Source organism: Prionailurus bengalensis, chromosome X, assembly GCF_016509475.1.
Source record: "Prionailurus bengalensis isolate Pbe53 chromosome X, Fcat_Pben_1.1_paternal_pri, whole genome shotgun sequence".
Classification (NCBI taxonomy): Eukaryota; Metazoa; Chordata; class Mammalia; order Carnivora; family Felidae; genus Prionailurus; species Prionailurus bengalensis.
The window spans coordinates 58,590,927-58,617,645 of record NC_057361.1 but is presented as its reverse complement, the minus strand read 5'-3'; the positions used below and the strand labels follow the sequence as shown (position 1 = coordinate 58,617,645).

The 26,719-nt window shown below is 40.0% G+C and overlaps 1 protein-coding gene across 2 annotated transcripts; it reads right to left on the bottom strand.

Moving 5' to 3' along the window:
* Positions 1 to 64: 64 nt before the first annotated feature.
* On the bottom strand, positions 65 to 15,570 carry NONO (non-POU domain containing octamer binding). Of its 2 annotated transcripts, none has more exons than XM_043570845.1 (11): positions 15,207 to 15,570; positions 8,216 to 8,375; positions 7,055 to 7,248; positions 5,578 to 5,879; positions 4,470 to 4,565; positions 4,089 to 4,285; positions 3,659 to 3,743; positions 3,161 to 3,263; positions 2,542 to 2,581; positions 2,206 to 2,315; positions 65 to 1,089 (listed from the first exon to the last, which is right to left on the bottom strand). In XM_043570845.1, exons 2-11 carry the CDS (start codon positions 8,364 to 8,366, stop codon positions 955 to 957), a joined length of 1,413 nt encoding a protein of 470 aa, XP_043426780.1. In that variant the 5' UTR covers positions 8,367 to 8,375; positions 15,207 to 15,570; the 3' UTR covers positions 65 to 954. The 2 variants fall into 2 exon arrangements, with proteins under 2 accessions (XP_043426780.1, XP_043426779.1); XM_043570844.1 differs by having other exon boundaries at positions 15,062 to 15,330.
* Positions 15,571 to 26,719: the final 11,149 nt, after the last annotated feature.

The following is a 26,719-nucleotide window of genomic DNA, read 5'->3' as shown; positions in this document are numbered from 1 at the left end:
GCCTTTGCTCAGCTCGAGTCAGAACGCCCCTCCCTCCATTCCCTTTCAAAAATAGCACAGAAAATTAAAAGGCTTAAAATGTATTTTAATAAGTTGATGCTGCATTACTGCTCCATTTCTCAGAAAAACTCCAAAGATATCAGGGACAAATCAAACATGGTACACCAATAAAAAAATGCACAGCGTAACTACCTAAGATAGGCAAGGCTAAGAGCTACTGTCCGACCTTCAGCATACAGCAACTCTGTTCCCAAGATTGTACTAGCCTATCAAGAAAAGCTGTGAACAGCAACATCATAGACACAAAAGGGCCATTCCTGGGTTACCCTTACCCAAGAAAAAAGATGGAGGCAACTTAACACAAGATTTTTCTTAAAGATACACTAAAATGAAAATCTCTAAGAGAAAATGTCTTCCTTAGGACACGAAGGGGTAATATATGGGATATAACAGAACCGTATGTATGTGGTCTGTGACCTCTGTGGACATTTGCCTGAATTCCCACCTGCCAAGTGGAGCAATGGGGCTAAGGTCATTGGGGGATGTTTGTTTTTGTGGTGTATGTGGCAGTGTCTCTGGGGTTGGAGGGTTTAAGAATGAGAAAGCAAATAGAACAGGATGGACAAAGAATGGAATGATCAAGACTAACAGGGGGTCTAACTGGATCCATTTTGTCATGGTCCCCCCCCAGGCCCTCAACAATCACAGGAGACTTCAGGAATGCACCACACAGAATCAATTAGTTAGACGATATACCACACAGAACTGATTTGTTAAATTTTATCGCCCCTCCCTTGCCCTCAGCCTCCAGCATACTCCCTTAGAGTAGTACAGGCAAGGAAGACCTAACTATTGGGAGGAATCCCTAACACTTTTTCCAGGGCAGAATTCTGGCTAGTCCAAAAAGGGTCTTTCTTTTAAGGGTTTTTGGGAAACTAGACACTGAAATTTTTATTAGTATCGGCGACGTTTGTTTGGAGCAAATTCAGCTCCAGGAGCTGCACGGTTGAACGCAGGAGGGGTTCCACCAATGGCCCCAATTCCTTCCATGGTAGCAGCCTGGCCAAAGCGTTCAGTTGTTGGTGGGGTCTTTTAAGAGAAAAAGAGAGCAATGTTACAATAGAACCTATGCCCCAAGCTTCCCACTCATCTGTAATACCTCCCCTGAAGGCCATTTCCACTCAACTATTCAAAGCTCTTTTTTTAAATGTTTATTTTTGAGAGAGAGAGAGCACAAGTGGGGGAGGTAGAGAGAGAGAGGGGGAGAGGATCCAAAGCAGGCTCTGCACTGACAGCAGCAAGCCTGATGTGGGGCTTGAACTCACGAACCGTGAGATTGTGACCTGAGCCGAAGTCGATGCTCAACCAACTGAGCCACCCAGGCACCCCCAACTACTCAAAGCTCTTGATGTGCTAGGGGTGACTAAACCTGTTTAAAATCCCAGTGGACATCCTTGGGGCACCTAGGTGGCTGAGCCGGTTAAGTTTCCAACTCTTGGTTTCACCTCAGGTCATAATCTCCCGGTTTGTGGGATGGAGCCCCATGTCTAGATCTGCGCCATGCAGAGCCTGCTTGGGATGCTCTCTCTCTCTCTGCCCTTCCCCTACTCATGCACTCTCTCAAAATAAACATTAAAAAATAAAGAACTCAAGTGGATATCCCTGAAAAGAAGGCTGTCTGAATTACAGACCCACCCAACTATCCTACCCTTATCTTTTTATCCCTATTCCTATTGACTAAATAATATTACATCCTGAATTCCCAGGTTGAATAATTTCTAGTTAAGTCTTTTCTCCTGAACTAAGTATATGAACAAGGACATGCCATCATTCTTCGGCAACATTAAGCCATCCAGTTTTAAAATTCTGATGCTATGACTATTAATTCAGGACTGTATGAGCCATAAAGCCTTGTGGATTTACATCTATTTTATGTGATAATACCTAAGTTTCATTGCCTTCCCTCCAAAAAAAAAAACAACAAACCCATTAACCCAAGGTAGCAACTAAACAGAAGGCATTTACTTAACTCCTAGACAAAGTATAGTTTGAGAATGGGTTTGTTCAAATCAAGACCTTGAGATTACATTTAATGGAAAACAGTGGTCTTAAAAATAGCAAAACTGTGGCAGACAGGGACTTTGAAAGCAAAGTCCTTTCTCCTATCATCATTTACAATTACTGTAAGGCTCCACAGTTTATTACCAATCCCAAGGTTCCATCTGGCATCATAGTGGCAGGTCCTGGAGGAGCTGGGGTACCAGCTGGCACTGGAGCAGGGGGCATGGCGCCTCTGTTGTTTATGCCCATAGCACCTAAAGCAGAGCAGTGTGATCAGTACAGGAGACAGAGATTGTCAATCTCTGTGCGAGAGGAAACAATTCAACAAGACCTCTGAGCTAAGGACACGTTACCCCACCCAAAAACGATGCTCCCAGAAATGTCAGCCCCTTAAATCTGGACAATGTCCGAGAAGCTACATAGTTTACCAGAAATGAAACAAAAAAGAAAATCAGAACCATTAATCTCGTAAGTCCTTACCTCCCATGGCCATCTGGCCCATCCGTATCTCCTGTTCTCTCTGAAAAAAAAGAAATACTCAAGACAGTCCAAGACAGCACTGCATTCTACCATTCACAATATACTGAGGACACACACTAAGGGAAGCAGATAGAGTGATCAACATGTTCCAAGTACACGGAGACCAAGCTGAGGAAAACCAATATCTCCTTGCTAGTTGTGCAGTGGGTTCAAGGTTAGACCTACAAGGACTCAAGTCAGAGTCCCCTATTAGGAACAAAAGGAGAGGTAAAAGCCAAGGGGAAAGACAGTTGATTTCTTCTAGGACCCCAGTATGTGCAACAACTCCAAGGACACCAGAGAGCTAGTCAAGGCTGCTATAGGACTGGACAGCTCTCATTGGGCAGTCACTGAGTCTAAACAGTATACACTGGCCCCAGCTCTTCATCCTAAATTGCCTATGAGACAAGAACTCCTCTTCAAACCTTATCTTTCCTTCCTATGAATTCTTCTAAAAGAGGAGTTTCATAAAATACAAAAACTGCTCATAACCTGTAATATTTTAAAGTCCAAGTGGACATTTGGTGGGTCTGTCATATCAGGACTGCCCTGGCACATCATGGGCACACGGGAGATATACCGCATCAGGGAATGTTCCCTTGAATCCTTCCTGCTGTCGCCGCATCATTTCTTCCTGCTGCCGCCGCATCTCTTCTTCACGGCGCCTGCGCTCTTCCTCCTGCCTACAGAGAGTCACCAAGATATTTAGGCAGAGACATTCCAGAACTTGAGCAGATTATCTTAACAGGGACTCAGCCAAGGAAATTAAGAGCCTACTGAAAACTATCATAGCTTTCCAAAAAATTCACTGTAAATGTGTCCAGCCCTAAAGCAAGTTCTTTCACAAAGGAGCCTCATGAGATCGGCACTCAGCTGCTTTACCTTTAGTGCAGCTCTGGATAATTCCTAGAACCATGGGCAGCCAAAACATTTCCCATCCAAAGGGAGAACTTGAGAAGCAGCCAGGAAATATTTGCCAACACATTTACAAATGCATGAGGTAGCACGGTGGTAGGAAACAGTAATGAGACATTACCTTTTAGAGGGATCAGAAAAAAAGGGTTTGAGAGTTAGTTACCTGAGCTCCAGTTGCTTTCGTTTTTGCACCTCTTGGTTGTGCAGCTCTTCCATCCTCCGGAGTTCTTCTTGACGCCTCATCAAATCTAGAAAAACAATAGACTAATTTAGAGTATTCTTCATTCTCCTCATACAGACCCAATAATTTTCCATAAATAAAGATCCAGAAAGCAAAGGGGATATATAATCCCTGAGTGGTCATCTGAGCTATCCAGATTCCAAAAATGAAGTCAAACGTATGATTTCTTTCTCCATAGAATCCAGTATTCTCTGCCACATCTCCAAGCTCATTTGACTACCAAGATCAACAAAATATTTCAGAGAATAAAAGCAGAGGTTTAGGCCTTTTTCTACTGAATGATACAAAGACCCTTCTGAAAAAAGCCATTTTGTTCTTGTTCTAGGTTTAAGACTTACAGGCCTATACTCACCCTGTCTCATTAACATGACTTGGTGCTCATGGCGAGCAGCCTCCATCTCCATCTCCAGCTTCTCACGAGCTTCCTTGATGTTGCGGTCCACTTGGTCCTGCTGCTGCTTCTCCATCTCAATGAGTGCCTTCCAGCGCATGGCATACTCATACTCAAAGGAGCCAGGCTGTGCAAATCTGGGTGGCTGTTCTCGCTCCCTATAGACAAAGTTCCTGGGCTATTAAAACTCTGTCAAAGATTCCCCCAACTAAGCACTGCATTCCTCCTGAGGGCCATTGCCAGTGAATACATATAGCAAAGACCTGCCTCTTTTATACATCCCTTTACAAGCTTCCTTAAGAATAGACAAACACCTAACACGGAAGTGATGGGACCACATACTTATGAAATTGCTGGTTCTTTATAACCAGCTTCTCTGGAAGTCCCTCTTCATCATCCAACTGGTCCATGGGCTCCACAGTCACAGGCCGAGGAAATCTGGAAGCAAGCAGCTCAGCATTAATCAAATTATACCCTATACCAGGCTTCCTCTCTACACCGGTCACTGGCACAGCAAACCAGTCAGGGGTCAGGACTGAACAATTAAACATATTTCTGAAGGGGTTTTTACACCAAGCCCCAAGTAACCAAGGTCTTTTGATGGCATTATGTGGAATCTGGGATTGAAAGGATGGAGTCAAGCTTTAGATCTCTGAATATAGCCTCAAAGATGTTCAAAGTAAATAGGATACTTAAGTACAGCCTAAATATCCAGTATCTAGAGAATACCAGATAATCACTTGGAATAAATACATGCACATGTGTTTTGCATGCACAAAACAACTTTTCAGAACTCTTTTTATTACTTTTTAAATTTTATTTTTGAGAGAGAGACAGAGACAGAGAGCAAGCAGGGGAAGTGCAGAAAGACAGAGACAGAATCTGAAGCCGGCTCCAGGGTCTGAGCTGTCAGCACAAAGCCTGACACGGGGCTCAAACCCACAAGCAGTGAGATCATGACCTGAGCCAAAGTTGAATGCTTAACCGACTGAGCCACCCAGGTGCCCCAACTTTTTGGAGTTCTAAGACTTCAAGGTAAAGGGAGATTTAACGCTGACTAAATGACAACCTACTAAAAGGTTTTTTTTAATATTTATTTATTTTGAGAGACAAAGAGAATGTGTAGGGGGAAGGGGCAGAGAACGGGAGAAAGAATCCCAAGCAGGCTCTGCGTGGACATGGGACTTGATCTCATGAACCAGGAGATCGTAACCTGAGCCAAAATCAAGAGTTGGGCACTTAACTGACTGAGCCACCCAGGCTCCCCTGCAAGGTTTCTTAATCCTCATACTATTTTCATTAATTTTACACTGAAAACCCTACTAGAGAGCTGAAGTAGTATCCAAAGTCTTTAAGTGAACATAAGAACATGGTTCCTAGGGGCTAACTCTCCATACCACTGAAAGAAGTAGCAATCTAAATTCTATTTCTAAAAGCAACCCCTACTTACGTGGTTAACAGGAAGGAGCCTTCACTGCACCTGTCCAGAGCTTTCCGAGCAGCTGGCTTCCCTGAGAATTCAACAATGCCTTTTCCTGAGGGCCTTCCTCTATCATCCACGATGACTACAGCCCTTTCCACTTGGCCAAACACAGAAAAAGCTTCCTCCAGCAGTTCGTTAGAAACATACTGAGGAAGGTTTCGGACCGTGAGCGATGCACTATGGCAGGCAAAGCGCACACGCAGCTGCTTTCCACGAAGTGGCATGTTGTCCAGCTCTACTTTGGCAATCTCTGCTAGGGTTCGTGTTTCCTAGGAAGCAGACAGACATCAGAATAACTCAGTTTTGACAAAGACCACATCACAGCCATCGAGAGTCTAAAGTAGCATAGCTCAAAACAAAATGCCTCCCCCCCCTAAAACCTTGACAACACACATATAAAGGAACCTTGATAGTACTGAAAGAATAGAGCTAGGTTTCAGATAAATCTTTGGATAATAAATAGATAAACCTAACTGTTCTGATAGCCTTGCAATAAATCGATTGGGAATTCTAGAAGTAAATACTACTTACATGGTCATCAGTATCATAGGTTATTCTCCCAAGTGGTAATAGATCAGTGGGACAATGATGAGCTTAAAACCTACCCTTAAAATAGTAGCCAGAATATTTTAATTTCAGCTAGCTACATACAAGTTTAATGAGAATCATGTATGACCTCTACAAGACCTTTTTAGAACCACAAACCCTAATAGGAACCCCCTCTTATATTACTAAAGAGGAACCTTGAGTCCCAGAGAAAATGACTTGCCCATATACTCTTGTTAGTGGTAGATCTAGAATGGAAATTAGTTCTAACCGCCACTTCTAATAACCTTGCTAGCATATCATGTTCCTTGTTTATGTAGATAATGTCTAGAAAAGATTCCCCCTATACACTTAAACATGTTTCCTAATTAAATCAGATTTTATGAAAAAAGATCTAGTTAAAAATGGTTATGATAACCTTTTTTAGCACAACTTAAAAATTTTTTAAAAATAAGATACAAATAAAATTGTCCCCTCGTGATTTTAAAAAGTCCTATGTAAGAACTTTTCAAAGAAATTATATAAACCCTAATCATTACTAAGATAAACTATGAGTTGATAATTATTGAAGCTGGGCATTAAGTATGTATAGGTTCATATACTACTCTGTCTACTTCTATATGTTTGAAATTTACCAATTAAAAAGTTCCAACAGGCATACTTTAGTTTTAGCGTCCAAGGCAAATAAACCTATGTTGTCCTTGAAACAAAGCAAAAACCTATGAGGAAAAATAAAAACAAAATCTGCATTTTCTGTCCTGTGCTACCAACTCCAACTATAAACATTTAACAAACAGACCATCTGAGAATTGTTTCCACTGTCTAATTTTCCAAGCCCATCATTCCCCAGTTTCCCCACCTTTTAGAGCACACATTCTAAAAACCCATGGTTGCTCACCAAGCGGATAAAGCCAAAGCCCTTATCCTTATGAATGAAGACTTCGCCTGCCTTCCCGTATTTCTCAAATAGTTTCCTCATCTCCTCCTCAGTGATGTCAGGAGGAAGATTGCCCACAAAGAGCCGGCTACGTTGGGTGAAGGTCTTCTCTCCTGGTTTCCTAAAATTCTTCAGGTCAATAGTCAAGCCTTCATCTGAGAGAAGACATACAGTCACTCAAAGGATTGGACAAAGAGATCTACAGTCACTTTCTCAGAGCTACAACTGCTCCCAGATTACTAAACCTAACTGCTGTAGAGAAGTCAAACACCATTTCCCAATGCAATGTATCCACTAACCACTCATCAGTAAATTGTACCTTAAAATGTGAAAGCAGTATGCAGACATCTGAGAGGACTCAATGGCACTACTATGGGCCAGGAGCCACCCAGATTAAGTCAGAGACAGAAAGACAATATGGGATCTATTGGTCAAAGGGAAAATTAAGCAAGTCAAGGAGACTTATGTCAGTAGGGATCAGCTTTTTAAATTTAAAACATAATTGCTCCATTTTCCCAATCTCTCACCAATCTTCATAACCGTTTTTTTTAACCAATCTTCATAACCTTAACAGCTCCCATTCTTTCATGCTTAGGTTAATGGAATGAAAGGAAATGAGTTAGGAAACAGTATTCTTTGTAGGAATTTCCGGAAATAAAAGACGGGTAGGCTGGTTTTAGTGTTAGAGGCACACAATAGGTGCTCAAAGTTGGCTAAATGAGTGGGAACGTGCCTTTAAAGAATGGTTACTCTGATTAAAAACAGGCTGGTACAGACCCCAGGCTAAAAGTATAACACTCAGTACCAGCCTTCTTTTCCATTAAAGGCTTGCTCTATATTTTCTAACTACCAGTCATCTGATGATTACCTCTAAGAACCAAGCTCTGAGGTAAAATACAGACACATCTGTTTGGCAGTAGACTACGCCAACACAGCACAGCAACTTGTACTCATCTGCTATCCAACACGTCTGCTCCTTGTTTCAGAGAATCACCCTTTTTCTATCCTAAGAAGTATTAGGAGATAAGTAGGGAAAAGAAGAACAAAGGTGTGCCACAAAGGCTTATTCTTATAATCTCAAGACACTAATCTAAAACTACCCACTTACAAGTGTGAACTCACTTTGGCTGCTGGCTTGTTGCCCATTTGCAGGTATTGGTGGCGGTGGTGGCTGTTGCTGTTGCTGTTGGTGGTGTTGCTGGTGGTGATGCTGATGATGCTTCCTTGGAGTATGGTTTTGCTTCTCCAAGTTAAAGGTTTTATTGCTCTGCATTTTTGCACCCTAAAAGGAAAATGTGGACCGTCAAACATTATCAGGGCTTATCAGTCACCTTCCTGATGACATAATGTCACAAATCATCTCTGACGTCCTGGCTTTTGCCAGATTCAAACAACCGGGTATGTTGAACAAGTATAGCAAAGGAGTACCATTCAAAAATCTAAGAACCACCAGACATTAGCAGTTATGTTGCACACAGAAACTAGACAAGAACTGAATGAGAACAGGTTCACGAGAGTAACTGGAGGAAACTTCCAGTTCACTAATTCTATACATTAATTGGAAGCTACTTTCCTCAAAGAAGCCATCCCCTAAAAAATGGCCCTATCATAATATTAAAACACAATGAAATAGATTCTAGTTACCACAAGGACAAGAACTAGTAGTAAATCTTGTTCTCCAGCACACTGCACAGTCCTAGCCTATAGTAGATATTGTGGAATCAACAGCAGAAAAAGTATGAACTGTGGAGTTAGATTTGAAGCATGGTCCTAATACTTAACAGCTATGTACTACTTAGTAAATTACTTCTTCACAAATTCCTTAAGCTGTTATAAAGGGGATAATAAAAATACCTACCTCTCAAGATGGCTAGGAGCATTCATAAATATGTGAAAACACTAGTTCAGTACTGGAATTTGGTAAGCACTCAGTAATTACTGTTATTAATCACAATAGAAAGATAAAGGACTACTAAAGCAATGAAAGCAATACAAAAAGATGAATATACAATTGTAATTTTAAATCTCATCTAAAAAAATCAATGTAAGATAAAAAAGAAAACAAAATGAAAATTCCTGGTACAATCCAGACTGAATTCACAAGTTGGTTTTAAAATGGAAATTTTCTAATTGATCTAGTTAACAAGCTGAGAACCATCTTCCTCATTCAAGGACAGTTCTCCAGTAATTAAAGGAAAAAGCCAATCCTCAATCCTTCCCCCTAAACACAAGACCTTTTAGTCAGAGTTTAGCTGAAGGAAAGATGTGGAGAAGGACCTTGTCATGAATACTTGTTGTTTCCATGATATGAATCCTTTAAAATAAAGAAAACTATTTCTCAAAGAAAATGTGACAATGTCTTGATAACTATTGATTTTGGATGATGGATACATGACAATACTTTATGTATATAAAAACTTTCCTGATATATTTCATCATATCCCGCCAAAACTAGAAACAACAATTATCAAATTCTATATCCACAAATTGTTTTGTAAGACAATAATAAGAGCTATCAAGATGTTGGGGTGTCTGGGTGGCTCAGTCGGTTAAGCGTCCAACTTCAGCTCAGGTTATGATCTCTCAGTTTGTGAGTTCAAGCCCCCCATTGGGCCTTCTGTCGTCAGCACAGAGCCATCTTTGGAAACTGTCTCCCTTTCTCTCTGCCCCTCCCCTGCTCTCTCTCTCTCTTTCAAAAATGAATAAACATTAAAAAAAAGAGCTATCAAGATGTTAATATTCTGTAACTTAAGAAGTTCTACTCCTAGAAAGTTATCCTAAGAATATAATTTTAAAATTTAAAAACCACATCCATGAAATAGTCACTTCAATGACCTTTACAGTAACAAAATGACTTAAAATACCCAAAATTAAAAAAAAATAGAGGTATGGTTTTTAATAAATTATGGTACATCTATTCAATGGAATGTTATACAGCATTAAAAATAATGAAGACTATGTAAACAAGAAAAATGTTTGATGTTTTAAAAGGGAAAGGTTTAATAAAGAGGAAAAGGGTATCTTTTTTTCAAAGATATGAATGAGAAACCTGGGTAGCTCTTGGTTTCAGCTCAGGTCATGATCCCAGGTTGTGGGATCGAGTCTCATGTTGGGCTCCATGCTTTGTGTGGAGCCTGCGTAGGATTCTCACTCTTTCTCTCTCCCTCCTTCCCCTGCCCCTCTCCCCTGCTCCCACTCTCTAAATTAAAAATAAATAAATAAATAAATAAATAAATAAATGTAGACAAGAACAGAAGGTAAGCAAAATGAAAACTGTCCTGTTTATACGTTATTGACCAGTTTTCATATATACATATATATATGTATACACACACACAAATTGAAATATATTTCACTAACTCACCCGACAAATATTCACTGAATGTTTACTATTTGCTAGGCACTATTATAGGTGCTTGGGACGCATCAATGAATAAAGCAAAGATTCTTGACTTCAGTTGTGCTTACCTTCTAGTAAGACAAAATACACATAATTATATAGTACTTAATAAAAAATAAGTACTACTGGAAAATAAAGAAAAATGAGAGGGGGGAGTGGATAGGAAGTGAAAGGGATAAGACTGCAGGGTGCCTGGGTGGCTCGGTCAGTTAAGTGTCTGACTCTTGATTTCATCTGACTCCTGATCTTGGCTCAGGTCATGAACTCACAAATCCTGAGATTGAGCCCCTAGTTGGGCTCTGCCCAACAGGGTGGAGCCTGCTTGGGATTCTCTCTCCCTCTCTCTCCCCTCCCCTGCTTGCCTGCATGAGTGTGAACTCTCTCTCAAAGTAAACATTTTAAAAAGGAAGTAAGGCTGCAATTTTATTTACTTTTTTGAAAGTTTATTTACTTTGAAAGAGAAAGTGAACTGGGAAAGGGCAGAGAGAGAGAGAACCCAAGCAGGCTCCCCACTGCCAGCGTGGAGCCCAACTCACCAACCGTGAGATCATGACCTGAGCCAAAATCTAGAGTTGGACACTTAACCCGGTTAACTGAGCCACCCAGGTACCCCTAGACTGAAATTTTAAATACATCTGTGAGAGAAGTCTAACTGGAAAGTTGACATTTAAGCCAAGACTTGAATCTTATTTATATCATTTCATCAATCTTATGTTTCTCATTAATAAGGCATCTATTACAAAACATAACTTTAATATAGAAAACTTAGAAATAAAAAAAAAAAATCCAAAGACCCACCACTAGAAAATAGTCAACATTTACCCTTCCAGTCATTGTACATATACATATTTGTATATTATAGACTATTTTGCAACCTGCCTTTTCTACTTTATTACACAATAAACAACTTTTATATCGCTAAATCTTCTACATTAATTAAAAAAATTTTTTTGGGGGGCGCCTGGGTGGCGCAGTCGGTTAAGCGCCCGACTTCAGCCAGGTCACGATCTCGCGGTCCGTGAGTTCGAGCCCCGCGTCAGGCTCTGGGCTGATGGCTCGGAGCCTGGAGCCTGTTTCCGATTCTGTGTCTCCCTCTCTCTCTGCCCCTCCCCCATTCATGCTCTGTCTCTCTCTGTCCCAAAAATAAATAAACGTTGAAAAAAAAATTTAAAAAAAATTTTTTTAATGTTTATTTTTGAGACAGAGACAGAGTGCAAGTGGGGGAGGGGCAGAGAGAGAGGGAGACACAGAATCCAAAGCAGGTTCCAGGCTCCATGCTGTCGGCACAGGGCCCGACGTGGAGCTTGAACACACCAACTGTGTGTAAGATGATGACCTGAGCCGAAGTGGGACACTTAACCAACTGAGCCACCCAGGCACCCCCAAATCTTATACATTAATTTTTAATGGACATAGTATTTAGCCATCAACCAAGCACCTATTGTGTTGGACACTTGGGTTGTTCCTAGTTTTTCAACATTACATATAAACCATGTTCATAGCTAAATCTTGGAACACATCCATGAGTAAATATTCCTCCTACAATTTCGATTTTTACTTATTTAGCTTCCAAAACATACAGTATCATTTCAATATAATGCAGTTATAATTTACCATTGTATATTCAGTTTTTCTTCACTTTTAGTGTCAGTATAATTTTTAACAGCTATACAAAGTCCATGTGGATATACACTAATTTACTAAACTATGAGACATTTAGATTGTTTTCAGCTTTTTCCTATTATAATGCTGCAGTATCTTCTTGCTTATTGCTTTTCTAAATTATTTCCTTATAATAAATTCTTAAAATTAGAATTGAACCTATTTTTGTGACTCTTACCGCATAGTGCAGCACTGTTTCCTCTAAAAAAGGGAAATCATGTTTGTAAAAATAGGATATTATAACATAAAAATTTATAAAGTCTACTCCAGCAACAGTTGGGGTTTAGGTTAGGTGGGCATTAGAATCAGATCTCTATTTGAGTCCCAGCTATTAAACACCTCCCTCTTCCCCGACTCCAAATTGGCCTATCGCAGAAACTTGAGTTATCTTCACAGCCATTTCTCCAACTAGGTCCTCTTACCTTCTTACCCCTGGCTAGAATGCAAGGAAACTGGTTTTTTTTTTCCCTTCCAGTCTTTAGTTTGGGATTCAGTGGCCCCAACCTCAGTATCTTGCATCCCATTCAGAAATCCACTATATTGTGGATTAAATTACACATTACATTATATATATATATATAAAATATTACACAATTTACATTATGGATTTATATTACACATCAATAAAAATTCTCATAGAGATCTATTCAAAACAAATATTAAAAACTCTGTATTTACATCCTAACCAAACCTCACCACTCCATTTCAGAAAAACCATTTTACAACTTCTAAGAAATGATCTGCTTCCTTGAGGATAAAATGCTAGCATGTTCTAAACCACTTAAGATTAAACTTCAAGGGAGATTATTTTTGGTTTTAGAAAGTGGAGCCTGGTAGTTGAGATGATAATACCAGATATTTACCAACCACTATATGCCAGGCACTGTACTAAGTCTGCATTATCTCACTTAATGCTCAAAACTATTACTCTCCCGGATAAGAAAACTGATGCCCATCTAAGGTCACTCAAATGTGGAGCAAGGAGTGGAACTCACATCTATTTAACTCTAAAGCTCATACTCAGCACAATGATGCAAGCTTACTAATCAAAGCTTGATTTCAAAGTTTAGGGTCCAACAAACTGACTAGCCATGTCACCTAACTTCTGAGCCTCAGTTTACTCACCTATAAGAAGATGGTAACAACAGCAACTTCACAGGGCTAGTTCCTTTAAGGACTAAAATGAGATCCTGACCACAGCAAGCATTTGTTCCTGCTGGGAACCACTATCCCTATTCCTACATTTGATTGGTGCTCTAGTTAGACAAATGTCATTAATTTACATGCTTCCTCCTCTCTTTTGGATTCTAGGAAAAATCATTTTTTACAACCAAAGTGCTTACCTTAGTGTTTTTGAATAAATGTCTCCACAATGCTAATCTTTATAATTTTCCCTCCAGTTTATTCTTTCCCAAGAAGGCATTCAATGGTGAAGACTAAATAATATCGTATAAATCACTTAAAACAGTGTCCGGAAAGTACCAAGTACTCAGTTAAGTACTGGCCCTGTCACTTATTTCTGATGATGACCACCAACAGAATTTGGAATTAACTGCAGAAATCTCTTGTGAGCAATAAATTCACTGCCCCCTAACCATTGGGCCTCTGAGAACTAAGCACAAAGATCAGCATCAAGGATTTGTCTACTTACGTGTCCCAATGACTAACTCAGATAAGGACTTTTGAGAGAAAATACGTACTGCTGATTTAGAAAGACTGGGGCTATTGGACACAATACAGTTGCACAAATGTGGTTTAGGTATAAGACCAAACACTACACCATACATATCTGAAATCCATTTTCAGGAAAAGGATCAACTTTGTAAGTGGAACCTGTGGGGGAAAACTGGTAAACATCTACTGACCTAGATGGCTGCATGGATATGAACTTGCCTGAAAGCTGTACAATGCACTGACATGGTAAGGTACTTTTCTAAGTGTTTCTTAGGACCTTTCATTTATTAACAAGGAAGTTGCACAAACACACAGTATAAATCTAGCCAGATTTACAATATAAAGATACACAATATACAGTTAAATTTGAATTTCAGATAAATGATCTTTTAGTATAAAGCCCAAGCAACGCATGCTAAAAAGAATTTGTTTCCTATGTGAAATCCAAATTTAACGGGGCGTCCTGTGTTTTACCTGGCAATCCTACCCCCTACACCTACCTCAACTTTGGCTGAAGATAAAGTGCCTCCCAAATCCTCCCTAATCTCAATTTCTCTGTTAAGAACACAAAGAAAGGTTTCAGGGGACAACAAGTTCCCCCAAGGGGAAAATACCCAATAGGAAATCCATGAAATTAATTTTCATTTTTAAAAAGTGATGCTGTAAACGGGTCGAGTAGCTAGGCAACAAGACTTAAAAAGAAAAAAAAAGAAAAAAAAAAAAGAACCTGATTAGGAAAACCGCGGGGTCTGGACTAGGAGATGAACTTCCCAGCTTAGAGTTTTGACAAAGAAACATCGCTGGGGGTGGGGGGGACGGCACTTCTCATTCTGAATTAATGGCCTCGCGAGGCTGAGAGGAGGAGCGCCGGCAAAGCGCCTCCTCCTCCAGCAGCGACTTCAGGGCTCTCGGATAATAGACCCCACACCCTCAGGCCCAGGGCGGGTAAAAGGCCGGGGAACTTACTGACAGAACTCGGATTCGAAGACGAGTCGCATAAAGAAACGGAGCGGGAAAGGCAACGGGAGCCAGTCAAACAAGAAAGCAAAGCGAGCTTAGAGCGATGGGCCCCTGCGGGTGGGCTGAGGACGCCGTGCGGCGGCGGGGACAAGGCCTCAAGGGGCCTTGGAACGAACGGCCAACCTCCCTCCAAACCTAGCCTCGCCCTAGCCTCTTGTCGCAGGAAATCCTACTCCCCACCCAAAGAAGAACTAAGTCGTCCCAAAACTCACCCTCTACCGACTGTTCTCTCCTCAGAGTAACGGCGACGCTACACGGCCTCTACCGTCCCGAGAAAAGAGCGCGCGACCGCCGGAAACGAGACGACGGAGCTCGGTGCCTCCCAAGGGGTACAAAATGGTGTTCTTCATTGGTTACCTGAGTTGCCAATCAAGGTTTATCTCCAAAGGCGGAATCGGTTTTCCGCCATTTCTTCAACCGTATTGGCTACTGAATGCGAAAGGTTTGAGTTCGTGTGAACGACAGATGGGGACAAAGAGCGGGGCTGTCCACTTAATTCGCATGCGCAAACTGCCGCCTGCTCCAGACGGAAAAGGAAGGGGGAGGGGGATAGGTAGGGAGGGGGATGGAGGGTCGGAAGGAGAGACATAAGCGGGCTGACGGAAAGACTGCAAGACCCAGTGATGGGAGCGGCAAAGGAAAGCGGAAAAAAGGGAGAGAGAGGAAAGTGGAAAGAGAAGGGGAGAAAACATGCGCGTAGGCGTGCTCTGAGAAATCTTGCACTGCGCCTGTGCAAAAAGCGGGAGTAACAATGTCATTGTATTCAGCGTGGTAGATCTAGCCTTTTCCTTCTGAAAAAATGCCCCGCCATGTTTCTTTTTTCACACTTCCTCATTAGGGCTTGCACTCTGACACTCCATACTTAATCAGGTTTCTAGTTGCTTCTGCTGCCAGGTCTACTCGTGAAGCCCAACTGAAACAGTCATCACTATGGTTATGGTTATGATTATGGTTATGGTTCTTGAAAGGGATGGAGGAGAGGACGGGGGGGGGGGCGGGTTGATACTTTAGGCTCTGTGATTGCACATAATTGTAACCAGCACCTAGTTCCATGGTAACCAGGCAACCCAGCAATCCAAACACCACTATTGTCCTTTCAATTTACAGAGATTCAACAGGTGTCTTCATTGCCATGGATACATTGTATCCATGTACAGGTATAGACTGATTCTCTATTCTCTAGGATGCCAATCAGGTAGGCACTTTTCATTTTTCAGGATTCAAGTTAATCAAGAGCATAAGGCTCAACTGATCGGTGTTTGTAGTTCTCACTAGTTAACTATTTCACACTCAGGGTTTCAGGGTGCCCAAACTGGCGTCACCTTATGTGGGGTCAGTGATCTAGATCTGCACTGTCCAATGGGAACTAATGCAAGTATAGAAAGGTTATTTGCTCTGTTCAATGCAGTAACTACTGGCTATACATAATGTGGCCACTGAGGGCTTGAGATATGATTTGTGTGACTGAGGAACTGAATTGTGTCTTTTAAAATATTTTATTTTTTTAAAGAAAGATTCTCTTATTATTTTTTTAATGTTTTATTTTTGAGAGAGAGAGAGTGTGAGCGGGGGAGGGCAGAGAGAGAGAGAATCTGCAGAAGGCTACAGGCTCTGTGCTGTCAGCACAGAACCCAACACGTGGAGCACTTCACTCACAAACCGTGAGATCATTACCTGAGCTGAAGTGGGACACTTAACTGACTGAGACACCCAGGCACCCCTTAAGATTTTATTTTTTAAGTTTATTTTTATTTGTTTTGAGAGGAAGAGAGAAAAAAAAGCATGAGTAGGGGAGGGGCATAGAGAGAGAGGGAGGGAGAGAATCCCAAGCAGGCTCTGCACTGCCTGCAAGGAGCCCAATGTGGGGCTTGAACCCTTGAACCGTGAGATCATGACGGGAATGGAAGTCAGATGCTTAACCAACTGAGTCATCCAGGCACCCAGGTACTGAATTGTTAATTGTATTTAATTTTAATTAGCTAAAATTTAAATGCTTTCTTTTGAGAGAGAGAGTATGTGCACATGCAGGCAAGGGAGAGGGGCAGAGGGAGGGAGAGAGAGGGAGAGAGAGAGAGAGAGAGAGAATCTTAAGCAGGCGGAGCCCAACAAGGAACTCAATACCATGCCCTTGGTATCATGACCTAAGCCAAAACCGAAATCAAGAGTCGGACACTCAACCCACTGAGCTACCCCAGGCGCCCCTATGTTTCTATTTTCTATATTTGTACTGACTTGGTCAACAAATGTTCATACTTTTTTATATACATAGGATTAAGCTAAACTATACATACTTTTCTGAGCCATGACTTTCTCACTTTAAAAAATAATTTAGCTTTCTTTGCATATAAGTGTATAAAGATCTATGAGGAATTTTTAATATCAAATATTTTACAGACACCCAAATGATGGTTTTTAGTGTCTCTTGAGTGAAAAATACAAATTATAAAAAAAGCTATGAATTCAGTAACACTTCAATGAATGTATGCTTTGTTAAAAATCACAACAGCTGTTTATATTGGAAAATATTTGGTAGCAAAGTAAAAGAAAAATTGTACATTTGTGTATCTCAAGACAATCACAACATAAACAGAGAAATGTTGATGTAAACAAATAATCGCAATACTGTAGGCAAATAATAGCAGCATATTAGAGGTAGCTCATATTAGTGGTAACTCAAAGGTAGCAGGGCTCTGCATGAGTGGATCAGGAATGGTTTCACAGGAAAGAACACTTTTGAATTGGGTCTTAACCAAGAGGTTGAAGTCAGACCGATTTGCAACGGATCAGAGGCAGAATGACTTATGTTTTCAGTAATTTGGCATAGTTGAAGAAAAGTAGGGAAGCTAAGTCATAGGAAATTAGGCAAGAGAGATAGGCATAGGCCAAATTAAGGGCCCGTGCTGTGCTTAGAAGTTTGTACTTTGTAGGTGATGGGGAAACATTGAAAAGTTTTGTTTTTATTTTTTGAGAGATAGAATAAGTGGGGGAGGGGCAGAGAGCGGAGAGGAGAGAGTATACGAAGCAGGCTTTGCCATAACAGGCTGACAGCAGTAAGCCCAATGTGGGGCTCGAAGTCACGAACTGCGAGATCATGACCTGCACTGAAGTTGGACGCTCAACCGACTGAGCCACCCAGGCGCTCCTTGAAGAGTTTTTTTTTTTTTTAATAATTTATATTGTTTTTTTCTGATAATAAAAGTAATATATGCTTTTTGAGGGCAAAACTTGAAAAGAGAAGTACAAAAATCATCATAATCCCATTATGGAGAAATTGTTGTTAACATTTTGGTATATTTTCTTCCAGATTACCACAGACGTGGGCATGCGTGCCTCTGTGTGTGTGTGTGTGTGTGTGTGTGTGTGTGTGTGTGTATTTATTTGTTCATTTATTTTTTAATTTTTTAAAGCTTATTTATATATTTTGAGAGAGAGTGAGCAGGGGAGGGGCAGAGAGAGAGGGAATGAGAGAAAATCCAAGGCAGGCTCCACGCCAACAGTGAGGAGCCCCATGTCAGGCTCAAATCCATGAACTATGAGATCATGACCTGATCCAAAACCAAGAGTCAGACGCTTAACTGACTGAGCCACCCAGGTGCCCCTTATTTATTTATTTATTTATTTATTTAAGAGTGAAAGAGACTGAGAGACAGGATAAATTTTTTCTATATCTGATAGGTTTGAACTTCAGAAAGATCACTGTATTACTGTCCTGAAGCTGTTGTAAAAAATTACCACAGATTAGGTGGCTTTAAAAAACAGAAGTTTATTCTCTCACAGTTCTGGAAGCCAGAAGTCTGAAATCACTATCACTGGGAAGAAATTAAGATGTGGGCAGGGCCGTGATTCTTCAGTATCTCTCAGGAAGCTCTAGGGGAGACTGTGTCTTGTCTCTTCCAGTTCCAGTTCTTGGTGGCTGCTGGCATTCCTTGGCTTGTGGCTGCATCACTGTAATTTCTGCCTCCATGGTCACTTTGCCTTTTCCTTTGTGTGTCAAATCTCTCTCTGCTTCTCTAAGAACACTTGTCATTAAATTCAGGGCCCATCTGGATAATTTCCCCATCTTAAGAGCCTTAACTTAGTCACATCTGCAAAGTCCTACTTTTTTGCCATGTGAGGTAATATTCACAAATTCCAGGAATTAGGACATGTATATCTTTTGGGGGCCATTATCAAGCTTCCCACAATCACCCTTGCAACAGTGTGTAGAAAAGATTGGAGGAGATAACAAAGGAGATCAGGTCACCAGTTGGAATACAATAATAATTTCAGGTGAAAAATGAAAGCCTGAACTAAGTGGTTGTAGGCATAGAGAAGAGGAAACCGAATCCAAATATATAGAAGGCAGGATCAAAGGGGACTTAATAGCCAATTAAATGCAGGGCTAAGGAGTGGAAGATTAGAATGATTCCCAGGTTTCTGTTTGTGGTGCCTGGTCATCTGATTATGCCACTAACTAAGATAGGAAACAGTGGAGGCAGAGCACCATTGGGAGGGTGGGGCAAGGAGTCCATTGGCGCACTTTGGCCAAGTCAAGTTCAAGGTGAGAGGAGCCAGCCAAGCAACAGAGGAAAAGAGTTTGACCTCTGAGAGGTCAATATTTTATAATTATTATTATCAATCATAATATTTATTGAATACTTTCAAGGTATTGAACATAATAATATGGGATGTATCAGTACTAAGTATGATTTCTGTCCTCAGTAAGTTACCAAGTAACTAAATAAACAGAAAACATTAATCAAGAGAAAGTGGAAAAAGGGGGGCCTGGGTGGTGCAGTCGGTTAAGTGTCTGACTCTTGATCTTGGCTTAAGTCACAATCTCATGGTTTGTGAGTTTGAGCCCCACATCTGGCTCTGTGCTGTGATGGTCTGGAGCCTGTTTGGCATTCTGTCTCTCCTCTTTGCCCCACCCCTGCTTGTGAACTCACTCTCTCTCTCTGTCTCTCTCTCAGAATGAATAAAAAAACTTAAAAAATTTTAAAAGAAAGTGAAAAAAAAGCGAATAGCTTGGTCTCCAATACTGTTTTAAGAACTATAAGTGATCATCACCTGCATTCAACATTGTACTAGAAGTTGTAGCCAGGGAAATTGGCAAGAAAAAAATAATAGGTGTCCAAAATAAAAAGGAAGAAGTAAAACTATCTCTGTTTGCAGATGACATGATCTTGTATATAGAAAACCCATGGGGCGCCTGGGTGGCGCAGTCGGTTAAGCGTCCGACTTCAGCCAGGTCACGATCTCGCGGTCCGTGAGTTCGAGCCCCGCATCGGCTCTGGGCTGATGGCTCGGAGCCTGGAGCCTGTTTCCGATTCTGTGTCTCCCTCTCTCTCTGCGCCTCCCCCGTTCATGCTCTGTCTCTCTCTGTCCCAAAAATAAAATAAAAACGTTGAAAAAAAATTAAAAAAAAAAAGAAAACCCTAAGGAATCTGCTAAAAAAATTATTAGAACTAGGAAAGAGCCCAAGTGTCCATTCATATATATAAATATATACACAATGGAATATTACTCAGCCATAAACAAGAATGACATCTTGCCATTTGCAACGGCGTGGATGGAACTAGAGTGTATTATGCTAAGCAAAATAAGTCACTGAAAGACAAATACCATATGATTTCACTCATGTGGAATTTAGGAAACAAAAATTGGGAAGGGGAAAATAAGAGAGGGGGGAAACAAACCATAAGAGGGTTAACAATAGAGAACAAACAGATAAAAACAAAAAAATTAAAATAAATAAAAAATTAATTAAAAAAAAGAGAACAAAGTGAGAGTTGGTGGAGGGACGTGGGGGGAGGGCTAAATGGGTGATGGGTATTAAGGAGGGCACTTTTATATGAGCACTGGGTGTTATATGTAAGTGATGAATCACTAAAATCTACTGAAACCAATGTCACACGATATGTTAACTAACTAGAATGTAAATAAAAATGTGGAGACTTTGGAAGAAAAAAACTATTAGAACTAATAAATGAGTTCAGGGTTGCAGGATACAAGATCAATATGCAAATGTCAATTGTATTTCTATACACTTACAGTGAAGAATTTGAAAATGAAATTAAACAAATCCATTTACAAAAACATGAAAAGGAATAAAGTGCTTAGGAACAAATTTAACAAAAGCATAAAACTTACACTCTGAAAACTACAAAACATTGCTGGAAGAAATTCAAGAACATCTAAATAAATGGACTTTAATTAGCAGATAACAAGTGTTAGCAAGAATGTGAGAAACTAGAAATCTCCTGATGGATATATAAAATAGTGCAGCTACTTTGGAAGATAGTGTAGCAGTTCCTCAATTAAACATAAATGTACCACATGATCCAGAAATTCTACTCCTAGTTATATACCCAAGAGAAATGAAAATGTGTGTTCACAAAGAAACTTGTATATATGAATGTTTATAGCAGTATTATTCATAATAGCCCAAAGGTACATCAACTGATAAATGGATAATCGAAATATGGTATATCCATACAATGGAATAATATTCAGGCATACAAGGAATAAATTCTGACACATGGTACAACATGGATGGACCTTAAAAACATTATGTCAATTGAAAAAAGCCAGTCACAAAAGACCACATATATGATTCCATTTATATGAGATGTCCAGAATAGGTGAATCTATGGAGACAGAAAGTAGAATGGTGCTTGCATAAGGTTATGGGTGATAGAGGGATGGGAGAATATAGCTAAAGCATACAGGTTTTCTATTTTTTTTAATGATAACAATGGGTGGAGATGCAAACTGGTACAGCCACTGTGGAAAACAGTATGGAGTTTCCTTAAAAAAATTAAAAATAGAACTACCCTGTGATCTGGTAATCACACTACCGGGTATTTACCCAAAGAAAACAAAAACACTAATTCAAAAGGAGACATGCACCCCTATATTTAAACAGCATTATTTGCAATAGCCAAATTACAGAAGCAACCTAAATGTCCGTCGATAGATGAATGAATAAAAAAATGTGAGATACATATGTATATGTATATATGTATACATATATAAACATACAATGGAATATCATTTGTCCATAAAAAATGAAATCTTACCATTTGCAACAACATGGATGGATCTAGAGAATATAATGATAAATAAAACAAGCCAGTCAGAGAAAGATAAATACCATATGATTTCACTCATATGTGGAATTTAAGAAACAAAACAAATGAACAAAGGGGGGAAAAAAGAGACAAAAAACGGACTCTTAACTATGGAGAACAAACTGATGGTTCCCAGAGGGGAGGTGCATGGGTGAAATAGGTGAAGGGGATTAAGAGTACACGTATCTTGGGGCGCCTGGGTGGCTCAGTCCGTTAAGCGTCCGACTTCGGCTCAGGTCATGATCTCACAGTTTGTGAGTTTGAGCCCCGCATCGGGCTCTGTGCTGACAGCTCAGAGCCTGGAGCCTGCTTCACATTCTGTGTCTCCCTCTCTCTCTGCCCCTTCCCTGCTCGTGCTGTGTCTCTCTCTGTCTCAAAAATAAAATAAACATTAAAAAAAATTTAAGAGTACACGTATCTTGATGAGCACCGAATAATATGTGAAATTGTTGAATCACCATATTGTACACCTGAAATTAATATAATATGGTGTGTTGATTACACTGGAATTAAAATAATAAAGAAATAAATGATGACGATGTAAAACTGAGGTAATCGTTGCACACATCCGTGAATATACTAAAATCCATTGAATTATACAATTTAAATGGGCAAATTGTATAGTAAATGAATTCTATCTCAATAAAGCTCTCATTTAAAAACAGTGTAAATGGAACTCAGAGAAGTAATATTAATGTAAGTTGACTTCCCAAGGGATAGTGCCATAGCAGAAAGTCTGTAGAGACCTTGGGACCCACATATATCCTAGAGTGTGTCTTATAAAGTCAGTTGATCTTATGGGAGTAAATTGGGATATGTTGCCTCCAAAGTTGGGAGAGATGTTTGGACAGGACAGAGGGAATGTTAAAGAGGGGAGTATAGTCAGAAGCATACTAGGTCAGATTGCCACAAATGGACTTGCTACTAAGGAGGAATTTTTCACTGCATTTCACTAATCCTTCTGTTTTCTAATTTTAATTCCAGTTAGTTAACATATAGTGTTATATTAGTTTCAGGTATACAATATAGAGATTCAACAATTCCATACATCACCCAGTGCTCATCATGACAAATGCCCCATCACCTATTTAACCCAACCCCTTCCCCTCCCCTCTGGTAACAATCAGTTTGCTTTCTATAATTAGAAATCTGTTTGGGGGCACCTGGGTGGCTCAGTAGGTTAAGCATCTGACTTTGGCTTAGGTCATGATCTTGCAGTCTGTGAGTTCGAGCCCCGTGTCAGGCTCTGTGCTGACAGCTCAGAGCCTGGAGCCTGCTTCCAATTCTCCCTCTTTCTCTGCCTCTCCCCTACTCACACTCTGTCTCTCTTTCTCTCAGAAATAAATAAACATTAGGGGCACCTGGCTGGCTCAGTCGGTTAAACGTCTAACTTTGGCTCAGGTCATGACCTCACAGTTCGTGAATTCGAGCCCCTGATAGGACTCTGTGCTGACAGATTGGAGCCTGGAGCCTGCTTCAGATTCTGTGTGTCTCTCTTTGTCTCTCTCTCTCTCTCTCTCTCTCTCCCATCTGCTGCTCATGCTCTGTCTCTGTCTGTCTGTCTCTCTTTCCCAAATATAAATAAAAAATTAAATATTAAAAAAAATTTTAAATCTCATGTATAAATTCTAAAAAAATCTGTTTCTTGGTTTGTCTCTTTTTCCCTTTGCTCATTCGTTTTGTTTCTTAAATTCCACATATGAGTGAAATCACATGGTATTTGTCTTTCTCTGACTTATTTTGCTTAGCATTATACTTTCTGGCTCCATCCATGTCATTGCAAATGGCAAGATTTCATTCTTTTTTATGGCTAATATTCATATATATATGTATATATAACACATTTGTCTTTATCCTTTCATCAATCAATGGACACTGGGATGCTTCCATATCTTGGCTATTGTAAATAATGCTGCTATAAAAATAGGGTGCATGTATCCCTTGAATTAACGTTTTTGTATTCTTTGAGTAAATACCCAGTAATGCAATTACTGGATCATAGGGTAGTTCTTTTTTTTTTTTTTCTTAAAGTAAGCTCTATGCCCATCATAAGGCATGAATTTACAATCTCAAGATTGAGTCCCATGCTAGGATAGTTCTATTTTTTAACTTCTTGAGGAACCTCTATACTGTTTCTACACAGTGGCTGCACCAGTTTGCATTCCCACCAAGAGTGCACGAGTGTTCTTTTTTCTCCACATCCTCGCCAACACCTGTTGTTTCTTGTGTTGTTGATTTTAGCCATTCTGACAGGTATGAGGTGTTATCTCATTGTTCTGATTTGCATTTCCCTGATACTAAGTGATGTTAGACATTTTTTCATGTGTCTGTTGGCCACTGCATGTCTTCTTTAGAAAAATGTGTGTGTCTTTTGCCCATTTGTAATTGGATTATGTTTTGGGGGTGTTGAGTTTTGTAAGTTCTTTATATATTTTGGATACTAACCCTTTATCGGATATGTCATTTGCAAATATCTTCCCTCATTCTGTAGGCTTTTATTCTTCTGTGCAGAAGGTTTCTGTTTTGATGTAGTTCCAATAGTTTATTTTTGCTCTTGTTTCCTGTGCCTCAGGAGACACGTCTAGAAAAAAGTTGCCTCAGCCTGTGTCAGAGATTACTGCCTCTGCTCTCTTCTAGGATTTTTACAGTTTCAGGTCTCATATTTAGGTCTTTAATCCATTTAGAATTTATTTTTGTGTATGGTGTAAGAAAGTGGCTAAGTTTCATTCTTTTGCATGTAGCTGACCAGTTTTCTCAACACCATTTGTGCTTTTCTCATTGGATATTCTTTCCTGCTTTGTTGAAGATTAATTGACCATATAGTTGTGGGTTTATACTAATCCTTCTTTTTAAAGATGAAGATTCCTTATTTTTGCCTTCCTGCCTTTGCTCCTCTCTTATTTCACTCTTATCTTTTTCCTTCTTAAGCCTTACATTATAGAAATAGTACTACAATTTGAGTTCATTGGGGGCTTTTTTCCTCTCTCTGTCCTTAATTCACTCATCCACCAATTCATCCAATAAACATTTACTGAGTACCAGGGACTATGCTAGATGCTGGAGATAGAGATGAGTAAAAACTGGTCTCTATTATTGAGGAACTGACAGTCTAGCATTTCCCAATGTCTCCCTAAATACATATTTCCTTTTCTTCATTCCAGGGTACTTCAGAATGGTATAAAACATTAAGAATCCATGTGTTTCCATACTTGGTTCTAAGGGTGAACTTCACTCTAATCAAATGATCGCCAAATAGCACTTCCATTTATTTGACCAGGTTATATGTAGGTTTGCCTGTGGTGAAAAAATAAAAGTTTGAGGGGCGCCTGGGTGGCTCAGTTCGTTGAATATCCGACTTCAGGTCATGATCTCACAGTTCGTGAGTACAAACCCCACATCGGGCTCTGTGCTGACAGAGCCTGGAGGCTGCTGCAGATTCTGTGTCTCCCTCTCTCACCGCCCCTCCCCAGCTTGCATTCTGTCTCTGTCTCTCTCTCTCAAAAATAAACATTAAAAATTTTTGTAAATTTTTTTAATGTTTATTTATTTTTGAGAGAGGGACAGAGACAGAATGCGAGTGGGTTAGGGGCAGAGACAGAGGGAGACACAGAAGCAGAAGCAGGCTCCAGGCTTTGAGCTGTCAGCACAGAGCCCGACGCGGGGCTCGAACTCACGAGCTGAGATCATGACCTGAGCCAAAGTTGGACACTCAACCAAATGAGCCACCCAGGTGCCCCTAAAAAAATTTTTTTAATAAAGTTTGACATCCAGGAGTAATTAATTAAAGCATGGTACATCCAAATGATTAAATAATACACAGCCATTACAAATATGTTCTAGAACATATTGTACAAGATAATTCCAATTTTGTAAAAAATATGTATGCAAAAAAAGGACCAGAAAGATATACATCAAATAGAGCAGTGGTTATCTCCGGGTATAATAGGTAGAATATAAGTGATTAGTGCTTTCCTCTTCAGGTTTTTCATGTTTTCCAAAATTTTTGCAGTGAACATTTGTATTTTTGTAATCAGAAAACATATATAAGTATATATATATATATATGAGCATATATATACACATATACAAATATATATATATATATATATATATATATATATATATATATATATATAAAATCACAGGGATAGTGATTTTACCTGCCTTAAAGTGCTTGCAGCACTTCAGGAGTGCTTTGTAAATGATGACTAACAAGTAACACAATTGAGAACTGTGTGGTAACTAACAAAGCTGAAAATGACGGTGTTGAATTGCAGGCCACACTCTTACCCAACCCCCCACCCAGTTCTATATTACAGCCTTTTATCTGTGGCTGGTACATATTCAGATCTATCAACTGTGGGCATTCTTGGCTTAAAGACAAAAAAAAAATATTTATATGATATGAAGGTTTCAGGATACAAAGTCCCAGACCATGCATGAGGTCAGATATATTTCCCTTTCTTTTTAATTTTTTTTAAGGTTTATTCATTTTTGAGAGACAGAGTGCAAGCATGGGTGGGGCAGAGAGAGAGGGAGACACATAATCTGAAGCAGGCTCCAGGCTCTGAGATGTCAGCACAGAGCCTGACGCAGGGCTCAAACTCACAAGCTGTGAGATCATGACCTAAGCCGAAGGTGGACGTTTAACCGCTTAACCGACTGAGCCACCCAGGTGCCCCTATTTCTCTTCAAATGACAATAGTAACTGGGGCGCCTGGGTGCCTCAGTTGGTTGAGCTCCCGACTTCAGCTCAGG